The 18,347-nt window shown below is 42.0% G+C and overlaps 1 protein-coding gene across 4 annotated transcripts in view; it reads right to left on the bottom strand.

Annotated features, from left to right (window-relative positions):
- Nucleotides 1-18,347, bottom strand: part of ARHGEF3 (Rho guanine nucleotide exchange factor 3) — a 493,464-nt gene that overhangs the window by 268,840 nt on the left and 206,277 nt on the right. The window contains exon 1 of one of the 4 annotated variants that reach the window (XM_077452033.1): nt 5,982-6,120. The exons of 2 other annotated variants lie outside the window; for them this stretch is intronic. In XM_077452033.1, the coding sequence (XP_077308159.1) occupies nt 5,982-6,014 (33 nt within the window). In that variant the 5' untranslated portion in view covers nt 6,015-6,120. Of the gene's footprint in view, nt 1-5,981; nt 6,121-18,347 lie in introns of those variants that run through there. One more of the 4 variants, XM_077452035.1, reaches the window with a different exon arrangement.

Here is an 18,347-nt window from a genome sequence, read left to right as displayed (position 1 = left end):
CTTCTTGCTCCGGTGTTCTCGTCCGGCATCTTCCTCCATGGCGTCTCTTCTTCATTCTCGAACTGCTCTGCGCAATGGGAGGCTCCCGCTGTGTGCCGCTTCTCTTCTTCTGACAGTTCTTATATAGCGGAGGGCGGGCCCAGCCGGTGACTCCTCCACCCTCTGATGCATGGAACCATGCCAGCCCATTGCTTACATAATAACTGCATGAGCTGTGATGTTTCTAAAGTGTTGTTTTAAAAAAGAAATGGTTTCCCGGATCCTCCTCTTCTTGGGTCCCACATCGGCCTCCCTGCTGCAGGGTGCCCCCACAGCAAGCAGCTTGCTATGGGGGCACCCGAGCTGAGTCGCTGCTCTGTGTGTCCATTCATACATGGAGCCAAGGCTCAGCCCTGCCCCTCTGTCTCCTGATTAGCTCACTGGCTGTGATTGACAGCAGCAGGAGCCACTGGCTCCCACTGCTGCCAAAAGCCAATCAGGAGTGCGAGTCCCCAGAATAGCAAGGCTCTCCTGGACATCCCTGTAATGAGAGAGGCAAGTATTGGGGGGGGGGGGGGGGGGGGGGGGCTGCTGCAGACAGAAGTTTTTTTTTTTAACTTCATGCATATTGCATGAAGGTAAAAAACCTTGTGCCCTTACAACCACTTTAAATTATGTACAGCACCTTGTCAGCCCCTCTCAGCAGCCAAGATCTGCAGGTCTGCAAGTTGGGTGGTTGCAGACCTTAATGGTGGAACATACCAGCTTCTTCATGATTCAGTTAAACATTTTGTTTTTCTGAACCCTACAGAGTCAATAACAGCTTGGAGAGCTCAAAGCAGAGTTATTCTTTAAGACATATCTTCTACCAATATAACTTTACCATTGATTATTGCTAGCAGACCTCTATATGCTGTTATTGTATAGCAATCAAGAACATATCCTTCTGATCCTACAGACCATCCATCCAATTGCCATGCTATGATCTGATCTTTGCACACATTTATCTAAAATTCTTGTGTCAGTTTACATTGAGCAATAAATTATTTCCAGGTCGCAGTATCTTTATTCTGCATGATCAAATCTTTCTAACAAACATGTTAAACTAACACCCACACATGTACATACAGGCTGTTACTTATGTAAAGCTAAGAAATAGCAAGGAAACACATAGTTGATTTCTTTAATGCAAACCTTTCATGATTGAGATATGAACGCTGCAGCTTCTCACTTCTCTTAGATAGGGAGAGTTTCCTGGCTGATATGTCTATCCTCTGGCTTCCCTACAATGTCACTGATTTGGACCAAGTATGCAGGTTTCCATTTTGTACTTCACTGCCTTAAAGTATACCTAAAGGCAAACATTTTTTTAGTTTTGTATAGAGTGGAGGGTGAATGCTTGTCAGCTTTTATTGCTGTCTGTACCCCTATTAGGGAGATTCATCATCTCTATTTGTCTGTTTACAATTATCATTGAAAATAAAAGTAAGAGAAAAGCACAAATTTTGGGTTGACCGCACAAAAAGAGGGGAAATCTTCCAATGGGGACACTAGTCCTGGTGACTTGGGAGGGGGGGGGGCCTCCAGAAATTCCCTGAATTTTCAGGAATTTCCCCTCACTTCCTGTTTGGCTACAGGAAAGGAAGTGACAGGTAAATCTCACCAATGGGACACAGATGGTGAAAAAAATCTAATGGGTTATAACCCTCCCTTGCTCTATCCAATATGAAGATTTTTTTTTTGACTAGAATTCTACTTTAAGTTTTGTATGTTCAGTAATTAATAAAATAAAAAAATGTATTAATTAATTAGTAGAGTTGACTGACAGCCAGACAACTAGAAATTTCTAAACTACTCTAGAAAAGAAAAAAAAAAGATTGCAACATGTATGGTAAGTATTACATCTAGACAGCAATTTCACAATCACACATATTTTGTTCAAAATGTGACACTTTTCTTGCCACTTAAAGGATCGTTTCTCCAAAGAAAAAAGGGGCAAAATGTACCCATAAATGTATGTAATATTTGGGTGTACTTTTTCTTTTTCAACTGGATTTGGCAATGATCTAAAGTGTATGGGGTATTTGCTGACACCAGCAGCCAAGACTTCTCTGGAGAAGCAGTAATTGAACAGGTTAAAGGGGAACCAAGCCCATCAAATTAATGGTTTCCCAAAACAGTTATTTTCAAGACATATCATAAATGATAACTGTCACAGTTGCTTATGCCCTCAGCCGAACTGTCAAGCCAAGTCATAATTGATCACATGCACAGCATCATGGAAAGTGCAGATCAAACAAGACAAGATGGCAGCTTCCTTGGGTGTAAAGGATAGGAGGGTTTGGTTAACCACTTGCCGCCCGCCCTATAGGCAATTGACGGCTGCAAAGTGGTTTCATAATCCTGACCGGACGTCATATGACGTGATCAGGATTATGAGCCGCGATCGTTGTTGCCGGGTGTCAGTCTGACACCCGGCAACTACGATCTCGGTAAAGAGTCTCCGACGGAGACTCTTTACCACGTGATCAGCCGTGTCCAATCACGGCTGATCACAGTGTAAATGGGAAGAGCCGGTGATCGGCTTTCCCTCACTCGCGTCTGTCAGACGCGAGTAGAGGAGAGCCGATCGGCTGCTCCTCTGACAGGGGGGGTCTGTGCTGATCGATTATCAGCACAGCCCCCCCCCCCCCCGAGGATGCCCACACTGGACCACCAGGGATGCCACCAGACCACCAGGGAAAAGGTAATCCTCCCTAGACCACCAGGGATGCCAGTCAGCACAATGGATGCCAATCAGTGCCCATAATGGATGCCAATCAGTGCCCACAATGGGCATCACTGATTGGCATGCATTATTGTTTGGCACTGATTGGCATCCATTACTATAGTATAACACCAATGCCGCCTATGAGTGCCCACCTGTGCCGCCTATCAGTGCCCACCTGTGCCGCCTATCAGTGCCCACCTGTGCCGCCTATCAGTGCCTACCCATGCCCATCTGTGCCCATCTGTGCCGCCTATCCATGCCCATCTGTGCCGCCCATCCATGCCCATCTGTGCCGCCCATCTGTGCCACCCATCCATGCCAATCCGTGCCAATTTGTGCCACCTATCAGTGTCCGTCCGTGTCGCCCATCCGTGTCGCCCATCCGTGTCGCCCATCCGTGTCGCCCATCCGTGTCGCCCATCCGTGTCGCCCATCCGTGTCCATCAATGCCACCTCATCAGTGCCACTTCATTGGTGCCACATTGGTGCCCATCAGTGCCGCCTTATCAGTGCCCATCAGTGTAGCCCCATCAGTGCCCATCAGTGAAGGAGAAAACTACTTATTTACAAAGTTTTGAAACTGAAACAAAAAAAAACATTTTTTTTCTCAAAATTTTCGGTATTTTTTTATTTGTAGCGCAATTGTCATTCAAAGTGCAACAGCGCTGAAAGCTCAAAATTGGTCTGGGCAGGAAGGTGTTTAAGTGCCCTGTATTGAAGTGGTTAAATATAAAAACAAAAAAAAACTGTCCAATAGTTACACAACCCCCCCCCCCCCCCCCCCCGCCTACAAACATAGTCAGCTGATTCGACCATTCATGTTTGAGGGTGTGGGATTGCACCTGTTGTATTGCAATCCCCAGCAGGACTAACCATTCCCTGGTAAATCACCTCCTAATCCAGGATAAGGTACTATACTGACCATTATGCCCTGGAACTTTTGTAAGTAAATGGGCCTGAGAATAAAGTTGGGACATGGGTGGAGTAGAGGTCTGGGCTAATACAGAAAAAGAAGTCTGCTCTCAACGGGCACCCTCTCTACTTTAGGCTGCTATTGGAGGGAAGAGAGAGAAAAATCCTCCCTCTAGCAGCTATCCTGGTCCCTGTTCTGACTGACCAGGGTGATGGTGTAGTCACTCCTGTCAATTACCAGAAAGCCAGAGAACTCAGCCCAGTGCCTGGAGAACCACTAATCTAAGTGAAAAGCAGCCATCTCTGGGCGAAAGCCAGAAGGTTCCTAGGATTGTCCACCAAAAATTGGTTAATCTGCCAAAAAACATGCAAAACATTCAAATATGGTTTCCCTGCCTTTTAAATATTGTTTTCGTCCACCTCCAATTAGGGTGCATTGACATCCTGTCTGTGTGTAGTGCTGAAGTCCTTGTTGGACACTATCAGGGTAGCTACACTCCCATATACAGTGGGACCATGCAGGTTTTTTTTTTTTATGGATATTAAGTCCAACACTGCTGTTAGAACGAACACAGATACACTATATTACCAAAAGTATTGCGATGACTGCATTTACACACACATGAAATTTAATGCCACCCCAGTCACGATTGAGTTGGCTCACCGTTTGCAGCTATAAGAGCTTCAATTCTTCTAGGAAGGCTGTCCACAAGGTTTAGGAGTGTGTCTATGGGAATGTTTGACCATTCTCCCAGAAGCGTATTTGTGAGGTCAGTCACTGATGTGGATGAGAAGGCCTGGCTTGCAGTCTCCGCTCTAATTTATCTCAAAGATGTTCTATCAGGTTGAGGTCAGGACTCTGTCGCAGGCCAGTCGAGTTCCTCCACGCCAAACTCACTCATCCATGGTAGTGTGGGGTTGTTTTTCAGAGGTCCGGCTTGGCCAGTGAAGCGAACGCTTAAGGCATCAGTACACCAAGACATTTTGGACAATTTCATGCTCCCAAATTTGTGGGAACAGTTTGTGGATGGCTCCTTCCTGTTCCAACATGACTGTACACCAGGGCGCAAAGCAAGGTCCATAAAGACTTGAAAGAGCTCTTTGGGGTGGAAGAACTTGACTTCCTAACCTCAAATCGATAGAACACCTTTGGGATGAATTAGATTGGAGACTGTGAGCCAGGCCTTCTTGCCCAACATGAGTGGCTGACCATACAAATGCGTTTCTGGAACAATGGTCAAACATTCCCATAGACACACTCCTAAATCTTGTGGACAGCCTTCCCAGAAGAGTTGAAGCTGTTATAGCTGCAAAGGGTGGGTCAACTCAATATTGAACCTTATGGACTAAGACTGGGATGTCATTGAAATTCATGTGTGTGAAAAGGTGGATCCCCCCCCCAATCATCTTTTGACATCATAGGGGGGGCTGGATGTCTTTTCAGAGTTGAGCACATGTCATAGTGCATCATAAGGGGGCTGGCTGCAAAAACCATGAAGAGACAGCAAGACCCCTTTGATGACATGGATCAGTGTACGCACCATAGGGTAACCCATTGCCTCCTGGAATGTGGTGTGATGTGGTTATCAAAGAAGCTGTGGGAAACAAATATGATTCTTACCTAGGTCAGAAAAAGGAAGTGCAGGAATTTTTTACCCAAAAGAAAATAAAATAATCATATCCAATTGTGTAAGAGGAAAGGGGCAGGAGGGGAATGGGAGAAGGTGGTTGGGGAGGGTGAAGGTCAGCTTTAACTCGCCGTTATCTGGGAGTGTCCACTGTTGGTTCACATTACATCATCTTCAATATCTAGCTAACCCCAAAAACCACACCAGCAATGAATGAGAAGATACTGAGCCTCCTACAGCCAAGCAAACGCAGCAGAAATACATCAAATAAATCAAAAAAACTACAAAACATTCAGTACTTTTCAGCTGGTCAAGGAGAGCGCTTTCAAAGTCACAGCGTATGAAGATGAACCGCCAACCAAATATATCAACACATGCCTAGTTGTTATAATAAATTGTAAAACATATCCATAGATAAGGGTTTAGTGTTATGCAATATGTGTGTGCATGAATCAAATTGCAAATTTAATATATGTTTCTGCAAGCAAAACATATATATTTTCTATAAACACATGCATCATTCTCTTACAAGAAAGAACCTTTTAAAATATATAAAGAAAAAAACAAAAAAGAAAAAAAAAGAAACAAGTACTGTAAGCAAGCAAGTGATGAGAAATAAGCTTGGCATGCCCTCACTCATCAAAGTGATGCCCCAAGTGACACAAAAGGATGCACAATGCAAGCCCACTCACCTGATGATGCACAAAGCAGCAGCACCACACCATGAGGATGCATGAGATGTAATTCCACTCAGGTATGTATATATAATCAGCTCAGCGTTGGAGAGTAAGTTGAGTATCAGGAGGCTGCAGTGTCTGCAATACAGCTTCATGCTTTCCTTCCAGCTGCCTGTGCTAACCCCTCCCAGTGAATAGCCTAAAGTGCACGGCAGGAAGCGACTATCTGTTGCTATCAGAAATGCATCATTCGGAAAGGCTTTGCCCCTATGTGTGGTTTTGTTAAGAGCACTTATTGGGGAAAGACCTATTACACTACTTGTGGCTCAAAGGACAGGAGCTGCTTGCTGATACATCATACTGAGAGCTGTCATGTCTCAATCTCAGGGCTGTGGTTAGTGTATGAGATAAGGGAGATCAGTCATCAGAGAGCTCTACATCTGGGCCGGCTGATGCCCTTTGATGTTCCAGGGTGGTAGTGGGCCCAGTTATATATATGTAGCACAGAGCCGATGAGATAAGAGGCAAGGCTTTACAGTCCTGCAATAGAGCAGCTCAAAATGTGAAAGTTTTGTTCTTTTGTAGATTGCTTGGCCAACATGACATACTCCTGATCCTGGATGCATCATTTCAGATTCAGGTGTTTGAAAGTTTTACGTCAAGCCAGAGTGGGACCCGAGAAGAGGAGGATCGGGGCTGCTCTGTGCAAAACCACTACACAGAGCAGGTAACATGTAATAACATGTTTGTTCTTTTCATTTAAAACAATCTTTAGCCCTTCTTCACATTGGAACGATCGGTGGCAATTGCTGGCAATGGCACCGTATGAATTCCCAAAAATAGTTTCTGTACTACTTTTGGCGACCTCAGGGTGCGATTTCCATTGACATCTGTGCAGCAACCCGCACATATGTCTCTGAAATCGCCCCCGAAGTCAGGACGGACATGTGGGGATGAAATTGTGCGAGATCAGCTGAACCTGCACGATTTCATTCCAGCTGTCAGTGTGAACCTAGGCTTACAATCGCTTTAAAGTGGTTGTTCACCCTGTACAACAACTTTTACCTACAGGTAAGCCTATATTAAGGCTTACCTGTAGGTGCTAAACCTCCATGGTTTAGGAGATATTTCCGAAAGACCCAAGCGCCGAAGACTATAGCGCATGTGCCAATGTTATCAGCGCATGCACACTTTAGAAAGAGCATATCTAATAGGGGTCATGCCGTGACTGGCAGCTCCCACGCGCATGCGCAGGAGTGACATCACGTGACTTCGGCCAGTCACGGAGCCGGAATTCGTGGCCCCGAAAGGAAGAGGTGCGAAGATGGATGCAGTCTGCTAGTGGGGACAGCGGTGACATCATGGACTTCGGTTTCAGGTAAATGACACATAATGGGCTACTATGTGATGCATACTGTCTGCATTCGGAGACATGCACACACCCACACGGCTGTCAGAGCTGTGGCCATGCAGCCGTTGCATTCCACTAGACATGAATGGGACTGCATGTGGAACAGAACACCTATGCATCCCGTGAAAGCAAAGACAGCCCACATAAGTGCACAGATAAGTACGCCCATGTGAATGAGGTCTTGGTGCTTTTGTACACAAACGTAATAATGTAAAGTGATATTTTGCCCTGTTCACATTGATAGGGCGGCAATTGCCCCTTCCCAATTGGTGCAACACCGCGCCGATTCCTAAAAGTAGTTTCTGTACTACTTTTGGCAATTTTGGGCTGTGATTTCCATTGAAATCTGTGCAGAAACCCACACAGATGTCTCTGAAATTGCCCCCTAAGTCGGGGCAATTTTCTTAAAATAAAAAACATGTTATACTTACCTGCTCTGTGCAATGATGTCCCTTCTCCCCTTTGACAGTCCCCCACCTGCACTGTCCTTCTTCCTTCCTCTGGGTGACACCTTAGGAAACAAGGTGCGCTTACACTCTGGTGCCAGGCTGTGTGCATCCATAGACACACACAGCACTCGTAAGTTATGCCCCTGCCCCCTCTGCACAAGGGTTCTCGAAATGCTAATTTTATGCAAAAAAAAAGTGTTGTGCCGAAACGGGCGATTTTCGAAATGTTAGTAATGGAATATATCAAAAACAGTTCGAACAAATCTACAGCGCATGTGTGTGTTAAAATTTAACTCCAGATTGTGTAAGCTATCGACGAAAAATCTAGCGTTTATGTTGTTATCGATCGATAATATGCCGATAATTGGATGACATCTGTGGATACAATGATGACGTTATTGCATGCACGCCCAACAGGTTTTGTTTTATTCCGACCGTTTTTGACGAACGATTTTCTATCCATGTATCTTCAGGACAGACATGTTGAAAAGGAATATTGAAAATGGGGGAGAATCTTGTGAGGAAAACCACCCCCCAATTTCATTAAGGCTTACCGGAAATAGTGGATTTAAAGGTGCATATATCTCTTAAGTCAACCAGGCTTGTAGTGATAAACACTATGTACGATATGGAACCATCAACAATCCAGATAACCACGATCACAATGGGGACTATGAACGGCACTGGTCAGCAGATTGTTCTCATAAATGGGCAAGTAGGTTCAGGTGGAGAGAGGGATGGCCAGAGAAGTTTCACATACCCACGCATTGAAACCAAGTTCCACATAGTATGATATCGTTTTGGGGATGTTTATTAAAAAAAAAAAGATAAAAAAGGATAAAATTGAACACTCACATTTTCTGAAGCAATCAAAGGCTTAAGGGACATGAAAAGGCCAAGTAGTGATGGCAGCAGTCGACCTAGCGCGTTTTGTCTGAATAGACGACATCTGGAGTGTATACAGGAGCATTAACATGCATATGCATATACATGCATACAATTCTCCTTTGCCCTCATATTGTTGCTAGTGTTGCAGATTACGTGAATGCGCTTGCATAAACGTATCTATATGTGTAGAGTACTGCACTCAAACTTGGAGGTGGAGGTGCGCCTCTGTGTGTCTGTGTAAATCCAGGAAGAGAACAGGCAGCAGCTTCAGCTGCCACAGTTAAAATGGTTGCAGCCAGACTCAGTGGAGGGAGATTTCTGCAACATATTTGGAAGTACAGAATCACAAATATATAAAATAATATGCAAAATGGTTGAAGGGAAGCTCCAGAATGGCAAAGGTGTTTTATTACAAAATTATGTGAGCAGACTGCTGTTCCTCTTTAACATCTCAAAATTGTCTATGACTCTGAAGTCAATGCTGCATTACAGATCTTTATACAGCTGTGTGCATATTGCTGCGAACAGCAACGCACTTGTGTTCAGATCTTTTAAAAAAAAAATCTTCTTGAGAACAAATTCACCATTTTTTTTTACCCATGTGCAAAAGGCCTTATATGCAACCTGTCCTAAGAAAATAAAGCTCACTTACTGTACTTTGGTGGTACTTTTGTGGTTTTAACCCCCGCTAGTGGCCGCTTTGCCAGCGGTATAGCCGCGCTGTCCCATTGATTTCAATGGGTAGGTGCGGTTTAGGAGCGGTGAAAACACCGCTCCTTCACCGCTCCAAAGATGCGGCTAGCAGGAGTTTTTTTACCGTCCTGCTAGCGCACCGTTCCAGTGTGAAAGCCCTTGGGCTTTCACACTGGAGTGAAAGGGGCTGTTTTTTTCAGGCACTACACAGGCACTATTTTTAGCGCTGTAGCGCCTGCAAACCGCCCCAGTGTGAAAGGGGCCTAACAATGAAGGGGTGTTCTGTAGTGAGAGATGCTAACTGATTACAGTCAGCAGATGGAGAGAGCACAGCTGGTATAAATGACACAGAAACTGCAATAAAGCAAACTATTGGTATCCAATAATATGAATAGGGGAAACATTTTTTTTTTTAAGATAGCAGTAGTTTGGATATCAAATGCTCCATATATTTGTATAAGATAGGCATAGCTCCCAACTGTCCCTGATTTGGAGCAATGTCCCTGTGTCCCTCATAGCTCCTCATTTGTCCCTCATTCTGGTCTGATCTATATAGTTGTATATAAAATGCCCTATTTATCTTTCAAAAAGTGTTTCCCAGTGCTAAAACTTTCATCTAATTTCTAAATGGCTACATTTGTAAATTCCACAAGCCAATATAATGGGAATAGTGGTGGTAAAAAAGCACTTGTGGGTTTAACCAATCAATTTCTTTTGCTAATAGGTGTCCCTCATTCCCATTTCAGAAAGTTGGGAGGTATGCATGGGTAGCGTAAAAAAACTGTATAATAAATGGTGAATGAAAGTAAAACAGAGTGTTGGTCATGGTAGTTGATCTCGGGTACACTTAAATCCCATGATTTATGAACAAATGTCTCACCAAACACCATGGGTGGTAATAATTGGTGGGACTGAACACTGGCAGTATCCAGCAGTATCCAGCATAACCCTTATCCCTGACAATCCCTTCTCTGTGGAGGAAAGAAGAGGACCGTTGAATGATCACAAAGGTTTTCCAACATGTTGGAAGATCTTTGAATGTAATAATGAGTGTGGGTGAATGGAAGGAACATCTCTTCTTGCTCTGTTGTTAACCTCTCCATTATCACAAGAGAGTCATTGTTCTGACATCGGGCTCTGCACTATCTCTAAAGATTGTTTGCAGAACCTCAGCACAGGCTTTGCAGTATCTCCTGAACACATGGACTGTAATCAAGGAGGGGGTAAGGAGACGCACAAGTTAAACATTTTAATGTTTCTTTAGCAAAGACTTCTTTAAAATATAACTATATATTTAAAGAGGAACTCTAGAATTTTTTTTTTTTTGCACACACACACAGCACATACCAAACAAGTTACCTCTGATAATGATAATTATACTTGGTGTGGATTGCTGCTGTTTACTGCAAAATACAAAGTTTTTTTTTATGCTGGAAACTATACACAGCGTTCTTCTGGTGTTGTGGCGGAGAGCTCCAGCTCTCATAGGTGTCTTTCACCCTCCTTTTCCTCTCCCCCTGTCCATTAATTACCAATCTCTGGTCAATCTCTCTGCCTCTGTCTGAAGTTGGCTGGTTAGTGCAGTGTTTCTCAACTCCAGTCCTCAAGGCGTACCAACAGGTCGTGTTTTCAGGATTTCCCTTCAGATGAAATGGCTGTGGTAATTAATAAAAGTGAAAACTGATCAAATCACCTGTGCAAAATAGTGGAAATCCTGAAAACATGACCTGTTGGTGTGCCTTGAGGACTGAAGTTGAGAAACACTGGGTTAGTGGATTCCTATTGTTGGACCCACGATATTTCCTCCACTTTGGTCCACAAACCCTGGGCTCCAAAATTGAGAGGAGTTGTTTTTTTTTTTCTTTTCTTTTTTTTTGTGTTGTCTTTTTCTTTCTTTTTTTTTTTTTGTGTTTTTTTTTTCCCTCCTCTGGGAGGCACAGTGGAGAGTTGATTGATGTCATTAAAGGAAGAACATGTGTTATATTACTAAATTAGGCATGGGATGGGCAACAGGTAATGGAATCACATAAAGAAGGGTAGATTGAAATGAAAGGTGGAGAGGTATAAAAAAAAAAAAATGAAATAGTAGAGTGACTTTATATTGAATTAAAACACTAAACATAATAGGACACGAAAATAGTAATTCGAAATTGTAATTTATTATATATATATATATATATATATATATATATATATATATATATATATATATATATATATATATATATATATATATATATATATATATATATATATATATATATATATATATATATATATATATATATATATATATATATATATATATATATATATATATATATATACACACACACACATATATACAGTGGTGTAGTGGGTAGCACTCTCACCTAGCAGTAAGAAGGGACGCTGGTTCAAATCCCAACCAGGACACTACCTGCCTGGAGTTTGCATGTTCTCCCTGTGCCTGTGTGGGTTTCCTCTGGGCGCTCCGGTTTCCTCCCACAATCCAAAGACATGCAGGTAGGTTAACTGTCTTCTGTCCAAAATTGGCCCTAGTATTTTTTTTTTTATTACTTAATTTTTTTGCATTATAGGTTGTTTGACACATGTTAGCCCTTGTACACACGGTCGGACATTCCGACGGAAAATGTCCGATCGGACCGTGTTGTCGGATAATCCAACTGTGCGTGGGCTCCATTGGACTGTTTCCGTCAGAATATCCGACGGACAAAATTTTAGAGCTGGGCTCTAAAACTTTCTGACAACATGATCCGATCGGACTTTGTCCGATTGTGTGTAGAGAATTCCGATCAGACAAAGTGCCACGCATGCTCAGATCAAATTCCTAGACCAAAGCTATTGACTACTAGCGTAGTCCCGTCGTAACGAAATAACGTCATCACATTCAGAACGATCTGATTTTCCGCCAACTTTGTCCGACCGTGTGTATGCAACACCGGTTTTGGACAAAATCCGATGGATTTTGTTGTCGGAATGTCCGACCGCGTGTACAAGGGCTAATAGTGTTAATAGTGGTAATAGTGTTAGCTGTAAAGCCCCCTTCTTAAATACTTTGAATAATGTTTTGCACAAATTGTGTTTTGGTTATGGGTAGGTAAGTGCGTGGGCTTTTTCCTTTTTTTTTTTCCTTTCTCTCTTTTGAAGAGGTCATGATCAAGGATCTAGTGTGTTTTCTCGGGGTGGGAGGGGTAAGTGTGGTGTATGTTAATGAAAAGATTTATACAGATATATTGTGCAATGTGTATTTCTATGTTGTATTTTGAAATTTGTCTTAATAAACAAAAAGTGATTATAAAAAAATATATACTATGTAACATATACCAATGTTTTCAATGTTTGATGTATAAATCTGAACATGATTTTGAAAAATATATTTCTGATTGACATTTGTCTTTTAGTGTCTATTTAATGTACTCTTCATCAATGAACTCCCTGAAGAATACTACGCTTAGTTGAAATGCGTAGGGGCACTGTTGTGTTATGACACTGCATTTTGAAGAACGACATCATATATAACTTGTGTTGTTGACTTGTATGGCCTACTTTTTTGTAAGCATCATGTTTTCAATTTTTATATGGATTTTTAAAGTTTGTATCATTAAAATTCTTTAATTCAACTTCATTGTCCCAACTCCAAGTGTCTTTTAGTGCCTTCAACCTTTTTTCTTTTGGTCTTGTATTCTATTCAGGCATTTTGTGAATGGACAAGGAGAGAAGAGGGATGGGTAAATGACAGGATCTTCCATTCACAGAACACCTTGTATTTCATAAACATAATGCATGGTGTTTTGTGAATGAATACGAGGAGAGGAAAGGGCAATGAAGGAAGAAGAGCTTTGATTGTATTTTCTGGTCTCAATGGAGCAATGATTTTTACAGTATGTATTGATACAGACCCAATATAATCAACATTAGTGGTAATAGGTTTACCTGGTGGTCTGTGCAATTTTTTTTTCCTGGAGGTCCATTTATAATAATTTATCCTCTCTTTCCATGCAAACATTAGCCCTGCTTACTTCAATTAGCAGGAAACTTGGTCCAGCCAGTCGCTAATCTAACTTTAAGTACCAGGGGGTATAGCTAGCATTGGGGGTTCGGTTAGGAATAAAGCCCAACTCCGGCACAAACTCTTTTATTAAACTTTGGATAAACTTGAAAATTCTTAGATTTAGAACCTCTCTTGGGGTGTTTTGTTTTTTTGCAGTCTGGGTCTTGGGGTCATTTCCCCTTTTTTTCTTGTTTGGACAGGAAGAGAAAGGAAATCTTGTCAATGGGATCACAGAGTGCAGCAAAATTGTATTATCAGTAAAATGAGGAAGGGTTAGGACCCCTGTCAGGTTATTTAGGTTATTTGTACTGTCCATTTGTTCTTGTCTCTGTGACATCCACTTTCATCTCCGGTCTTGTTATTACAGTTATTAGGACTTTGAGCTTTAAAGAGGAATTAAAGGGTGAGAGCCTGCGGCTGCTTTTCCCATAATGTGCCAGTATGCACAACAGCAGATAATAGCACACTTACCTTGTAATTTTCCATTCACTAGCACTGAAAGGTCAGTGCATCCCATGACTGCTGCTGCCACCTTCTTCTGGACTGGCCTATCTCTCTTTAGCTATTGGGCGGCAACTGATATAACTCTTGTTCATGAGCGCTGGAGTTATATTGTCCCAATATCTGGCTCCATTCTTACAGATGCTGGGAATGGAGAGACTACACTGTTCTGCACGTGCATTGTAAGTGAATGAAAGGAATTTTTTTTTGGGGGGGGGGGGGGGGGTGAGAGATATGTGAAGTCAAAAGCCTGCTGACATTTTTTTACTAGTTTAGTTTCAAGGTACAGTGGAACCTTGGATTACGAGCATAATGCGTTCCAGGAGAATGTTTGTAATCCAAAGCACTCGCCTATCAAAGCAAGTTTCCCCATAGAAGTCAATGGAAATTAAGATAATTCATTCCGCCATGACTTCTATTACATGCAATACTGCATGTTGCCAGAGATGGGGGGGGGGGCGCCAGAGATCCTCTAAAATACTCAGGGACAGCTCAGCTCGAGTATTTCAGAGTCTTTCCGAGTATTTTCAAACGGCACCGAACCGTTCCGAGTGTCCCTGGCGCCTCCACTCCTCTGGCCAAATGTGGTACTGCCCCGCCCATTAACTTGAATTTTGCTCGTTTTGCGAGACAACACTGAGTCAGAATTAAACGCTCGTTAAACGCTTTATTCGTAAAGCAAGGTTCCACTGTATATAAATGTGTAGTTATCATTTAAAGTGGAACTAAAGTCTCTCAGTCAACATTAACCATTTTTACTCCCTATCCCACTAGCATTAGTAAAAAAAGACAGGAAGGAATGTTATATTTTCTTGTTTTAACCTTTTTTACATTCTTCACTTGCTTCCTAGTTTCTGACCAATGCCAAAATGATTTTCTTCATCCAAGGAGTATTTTTTCTTTCATTTGGAGGAGGGGAGGAGGGGCTTTCTCAGCTAAGTACACACCCCCTGCCTGCCTGCATGCCTGAGCGAAGGGCAGGTGGAATCCAGGAAGTAAACATTACATAAATCATCTGCCCTTGCTCAAGATGGCCATGGCCGGAAGTGCTAGGGATGTTTTTAAATGTGATTTCAGGTGAGAAAATGGAAATGGAGAGAATACAGAGAAGGGCAACAAAGCTAATAAAGGGACTAAAGGATATTAGTTATGAAGAAAGGTTATGAGCACTGAACTTATTCTCTCTGGAGTAGAGACGCTTGAGAGGGGATATGATTTCAATTTACAAATATTGGTGACCCCACAATAGGGATAAAACTTTTCAGCGGAAGGGAGTTTAATAAGACACGTGGCCACTCATTAAAATTAGAAGAAAATAGGTTTAACCTTAAACTGTGTAGAGGGTTCTTTACTGTAAGAGCGGGAAGGATGTGGAATTCCCTTCCAAATGCGGTGGTTTCAAAAGATGGTTAGATAAGCACCTGACCAACCACAACATACAAGAATATACAATGTAATACTGACAATCACATATATAGGTTGGACTTGATGGACTTTTTGTCTTTTTTTAACCTCACATACTATGTAACTATGTGAGTGTTTGCCTAGAAGATTAAGTTAAATTGCATTTTCAGATTTTAGTGCTCAGATACAGTTTTATTTCTGTTTTAACAAACTGAAGTTAACAATCAACACAATATTTGCAAAACATTGCATCTAATTACAGATACAGACCTTATACCCTAAGGCTTCTGTTTAAAAACTCATTAATTGGCTTCACACTTATTTAAGGTGAAGTTAAATATGAAAACAAACAGTCGCTATACAAGCTTCTTACAAGTTTCCTGTTATGTATCATATCTATCATAATTACAGTGTGAACTGTGAACAATAGTTGCAACACATTAAAAAGTCAAATGAAAAATGTATATTTACAAATCTTTATAATGGGTCTAAAATGTAAGACCGCATTGTAGAATAAAAGGAATGGTGGAATTTGGGCTCCAAAAAGGGGGGCATTCAAGAGCATGGCAAAACACAGTGTTATAAATACATTAGAGGGCATCAGGAGCCAGTGGGGGGTGATTTACAAAAGCCGTGTGCCATCAGTAGAGGCGTGAGGCACAACGCACATTTCCCTATTTACGAACTGGTGTGCCGGTAACAGAGCACAAATCCCCCATTTACTATAGCGATCTCTGTGCACGGGAGAATGCAATCTGTGCACCACTATGGTGCACAGCATCTCCAAATCAATATTGACAGAAGATGGAGGTGCCAATATTATGGGGTGATGTGAGGAAGTTTAGTAACAACTGCCCAAGTAGCAAATATGCCCAAAATAGAATGAGAAAGTAACTTTTTCAGAGAAAGCCTGCTGTGCCCGCAAGTACATTTAGGACTGCATGAGGTCTGCAAACTACGGCCCTCCAGTTGTTTCAGGATCTACAATTGCCATCATGCCTAGTCATGTATGTGAATGTCAGAGTTTTACAATGCCTCATGGGATGTGTAGTTTCGCAACAGCTGGAGAACCGTCATTTGAAGATTCCTGATCACTCTAGCATGTCTTGAAAAAAGTTTTTTTTTCCTGTGCTTTGAATAATGCCAAGGAAATATCATTAGGAGCATACAAGTGGGTCATGGCAAATCTACATTCCAAATTTGGCACTTAAGATGGTTATGCACTATGCAATCTGATTGCCTGCTCTCTGTACAACACAATATTTAGGCAAAATAGATAATAGGAAGATGCACTTGGACAATTAATTAAAAATATAGGAGATCAAACAGGCTCTTGCACTAAATAGAATGTATTTAAGATCTAACTGATTGCAGTGTATGGTCACCTTTAAAGATCAAGATCTGAAATTTATTGGGTTTAGAAACATTTCTCTGTTCTTTGTAATGTATTGAAAGATTTGCGTAAAAAAAGAAGAAAACTAATTTCAAAGATATATTAAAAGTGATTGGAATGAAATAAGCATCAAAAAGGTTAATTAACTGAGTATGCCTACTAATTGCCTCCAATGAGATGAAATTAACCAATTGTATTGGGAGTGCGCTATTATCAATGAGAAAACCGCAGTTACCCCAGTGACAATTGCAGATTACATATGCTGGTATTTATTATTGTAATTCACACTTCAATGTGCGCCGGTTCGCACATTCAATTAATGACTTTTCTGATGCACCAATTAATGTATGAACTGGTGCAGAGCCTTCTTCTTAGTAAATCACCCCCTATGTGTCAATAAGGCTGTAAGGCTGTCCATAGATGGCTGATTGAAAAAAAAAAAAATGGATTCCCCTATCCACACAAGCAAGGTGGATGACAGAGTCATATCCAATATCCAATTAGGTGTCCTTCTTACTACATAACTGTTGGGAAATTTAAAGAAGACTCAGCAAAAAAATTGTATTAATTGAAAACAGTTTAGAGAAGGTTGCACAATCAAGTTGTAATGTGTGGCCAGTTTTAAGCTGCCAAAAGAAGACATCAGATGACAATCTGCCCATATGGCAGTAGCCCTGATTGACCATTCTTAGCCCTTGTACACACGGTCAGACATTCCGACGGAAAAGCTCTGATCGGACCGTCTTGTCGGATAACCCGACTGTGTGTGGGCTCCATTGGACTGTTTCTGTCGGACAAAGTTTTAGAGCTGGGCTATAAAATTTTCCGACAACATGATCCGATCGAACCTTGTCCGATCGTTTGTAGAGAATTCCGATTGGACAAAGTGCCATGCACGCTCAGATCAAATTCCTAGACCAAAGCTATTGGCTACTAGCCTGAACGTAGACCCGTCGCAACGAAATAACATCATCACGTTCTGAATGATTGGATTTTCCGACAACTTTGTCCGACCATGTGTATGCAACACCAGTTTCGGACAAAATCAGTCGATTTTGTCCGACGGATTTTGTTGTCGGAATGTCCGACCGTGTGTACAAGGGCTTAGAGGAACAAACAATATAGGTAGAAAACTTTGCCCAATCGCTACTATAATCTGGTGCTAACCATTTGCTGGCATGTCTTTTAGTAAATTAGTGATACGTGAGGAGACCGAAGGAGTGAGCTGAGGTGTAGAAAGATAAATTTGGGTGTTGTCAGTGTAGAGATGGTATTGGAAGCCATGGAAGGCTATCAGCTAACCCAGGGAGGAGGTGAAGATCAAGAATAGGAGAGATCCAAGAACAGAACCTTGGGGGGACCCCCGACAGAAAAAGGGAGAGGAGAGGAGGAAGTAGAATTGTAAGTAACGTTAAAGGTGCAGTCGGATGAGTTTTAAGAGAACCAGCAAAGAGTGCAGCCAGGGAGACCAAAGGCATAGAGTTTTTGGAGGAGGAGGGGGTGGTCAAGCATATCAAAGGCAGCAGAGAGGTCCAAGAGTAGGAGTACAGAAGAGTGTCCATTTGTTTTGGCTGTTAGTAGATTGTTT

Source organism: Lithobates pipiens, unplaced genomic scaffold, assembly GCF_037356315.1.
Source record: "Lithobates pipiens isolate NorthernLeopardFrog02 unplaced genomic scaffold, aLitPip1_a1.2 Scaffold_23, whole genome shotgun sequence".
Taxonomy (NCBI): domain Eukaryota; kingdom Metazoa; phylum Chordata; class Amphibia; order Anura; family Ranidae; genus Lithobates; species Lithobates pipiens.
This window is presented reverse-complemented; position numbering and strand designations above follow the sequence as displayed.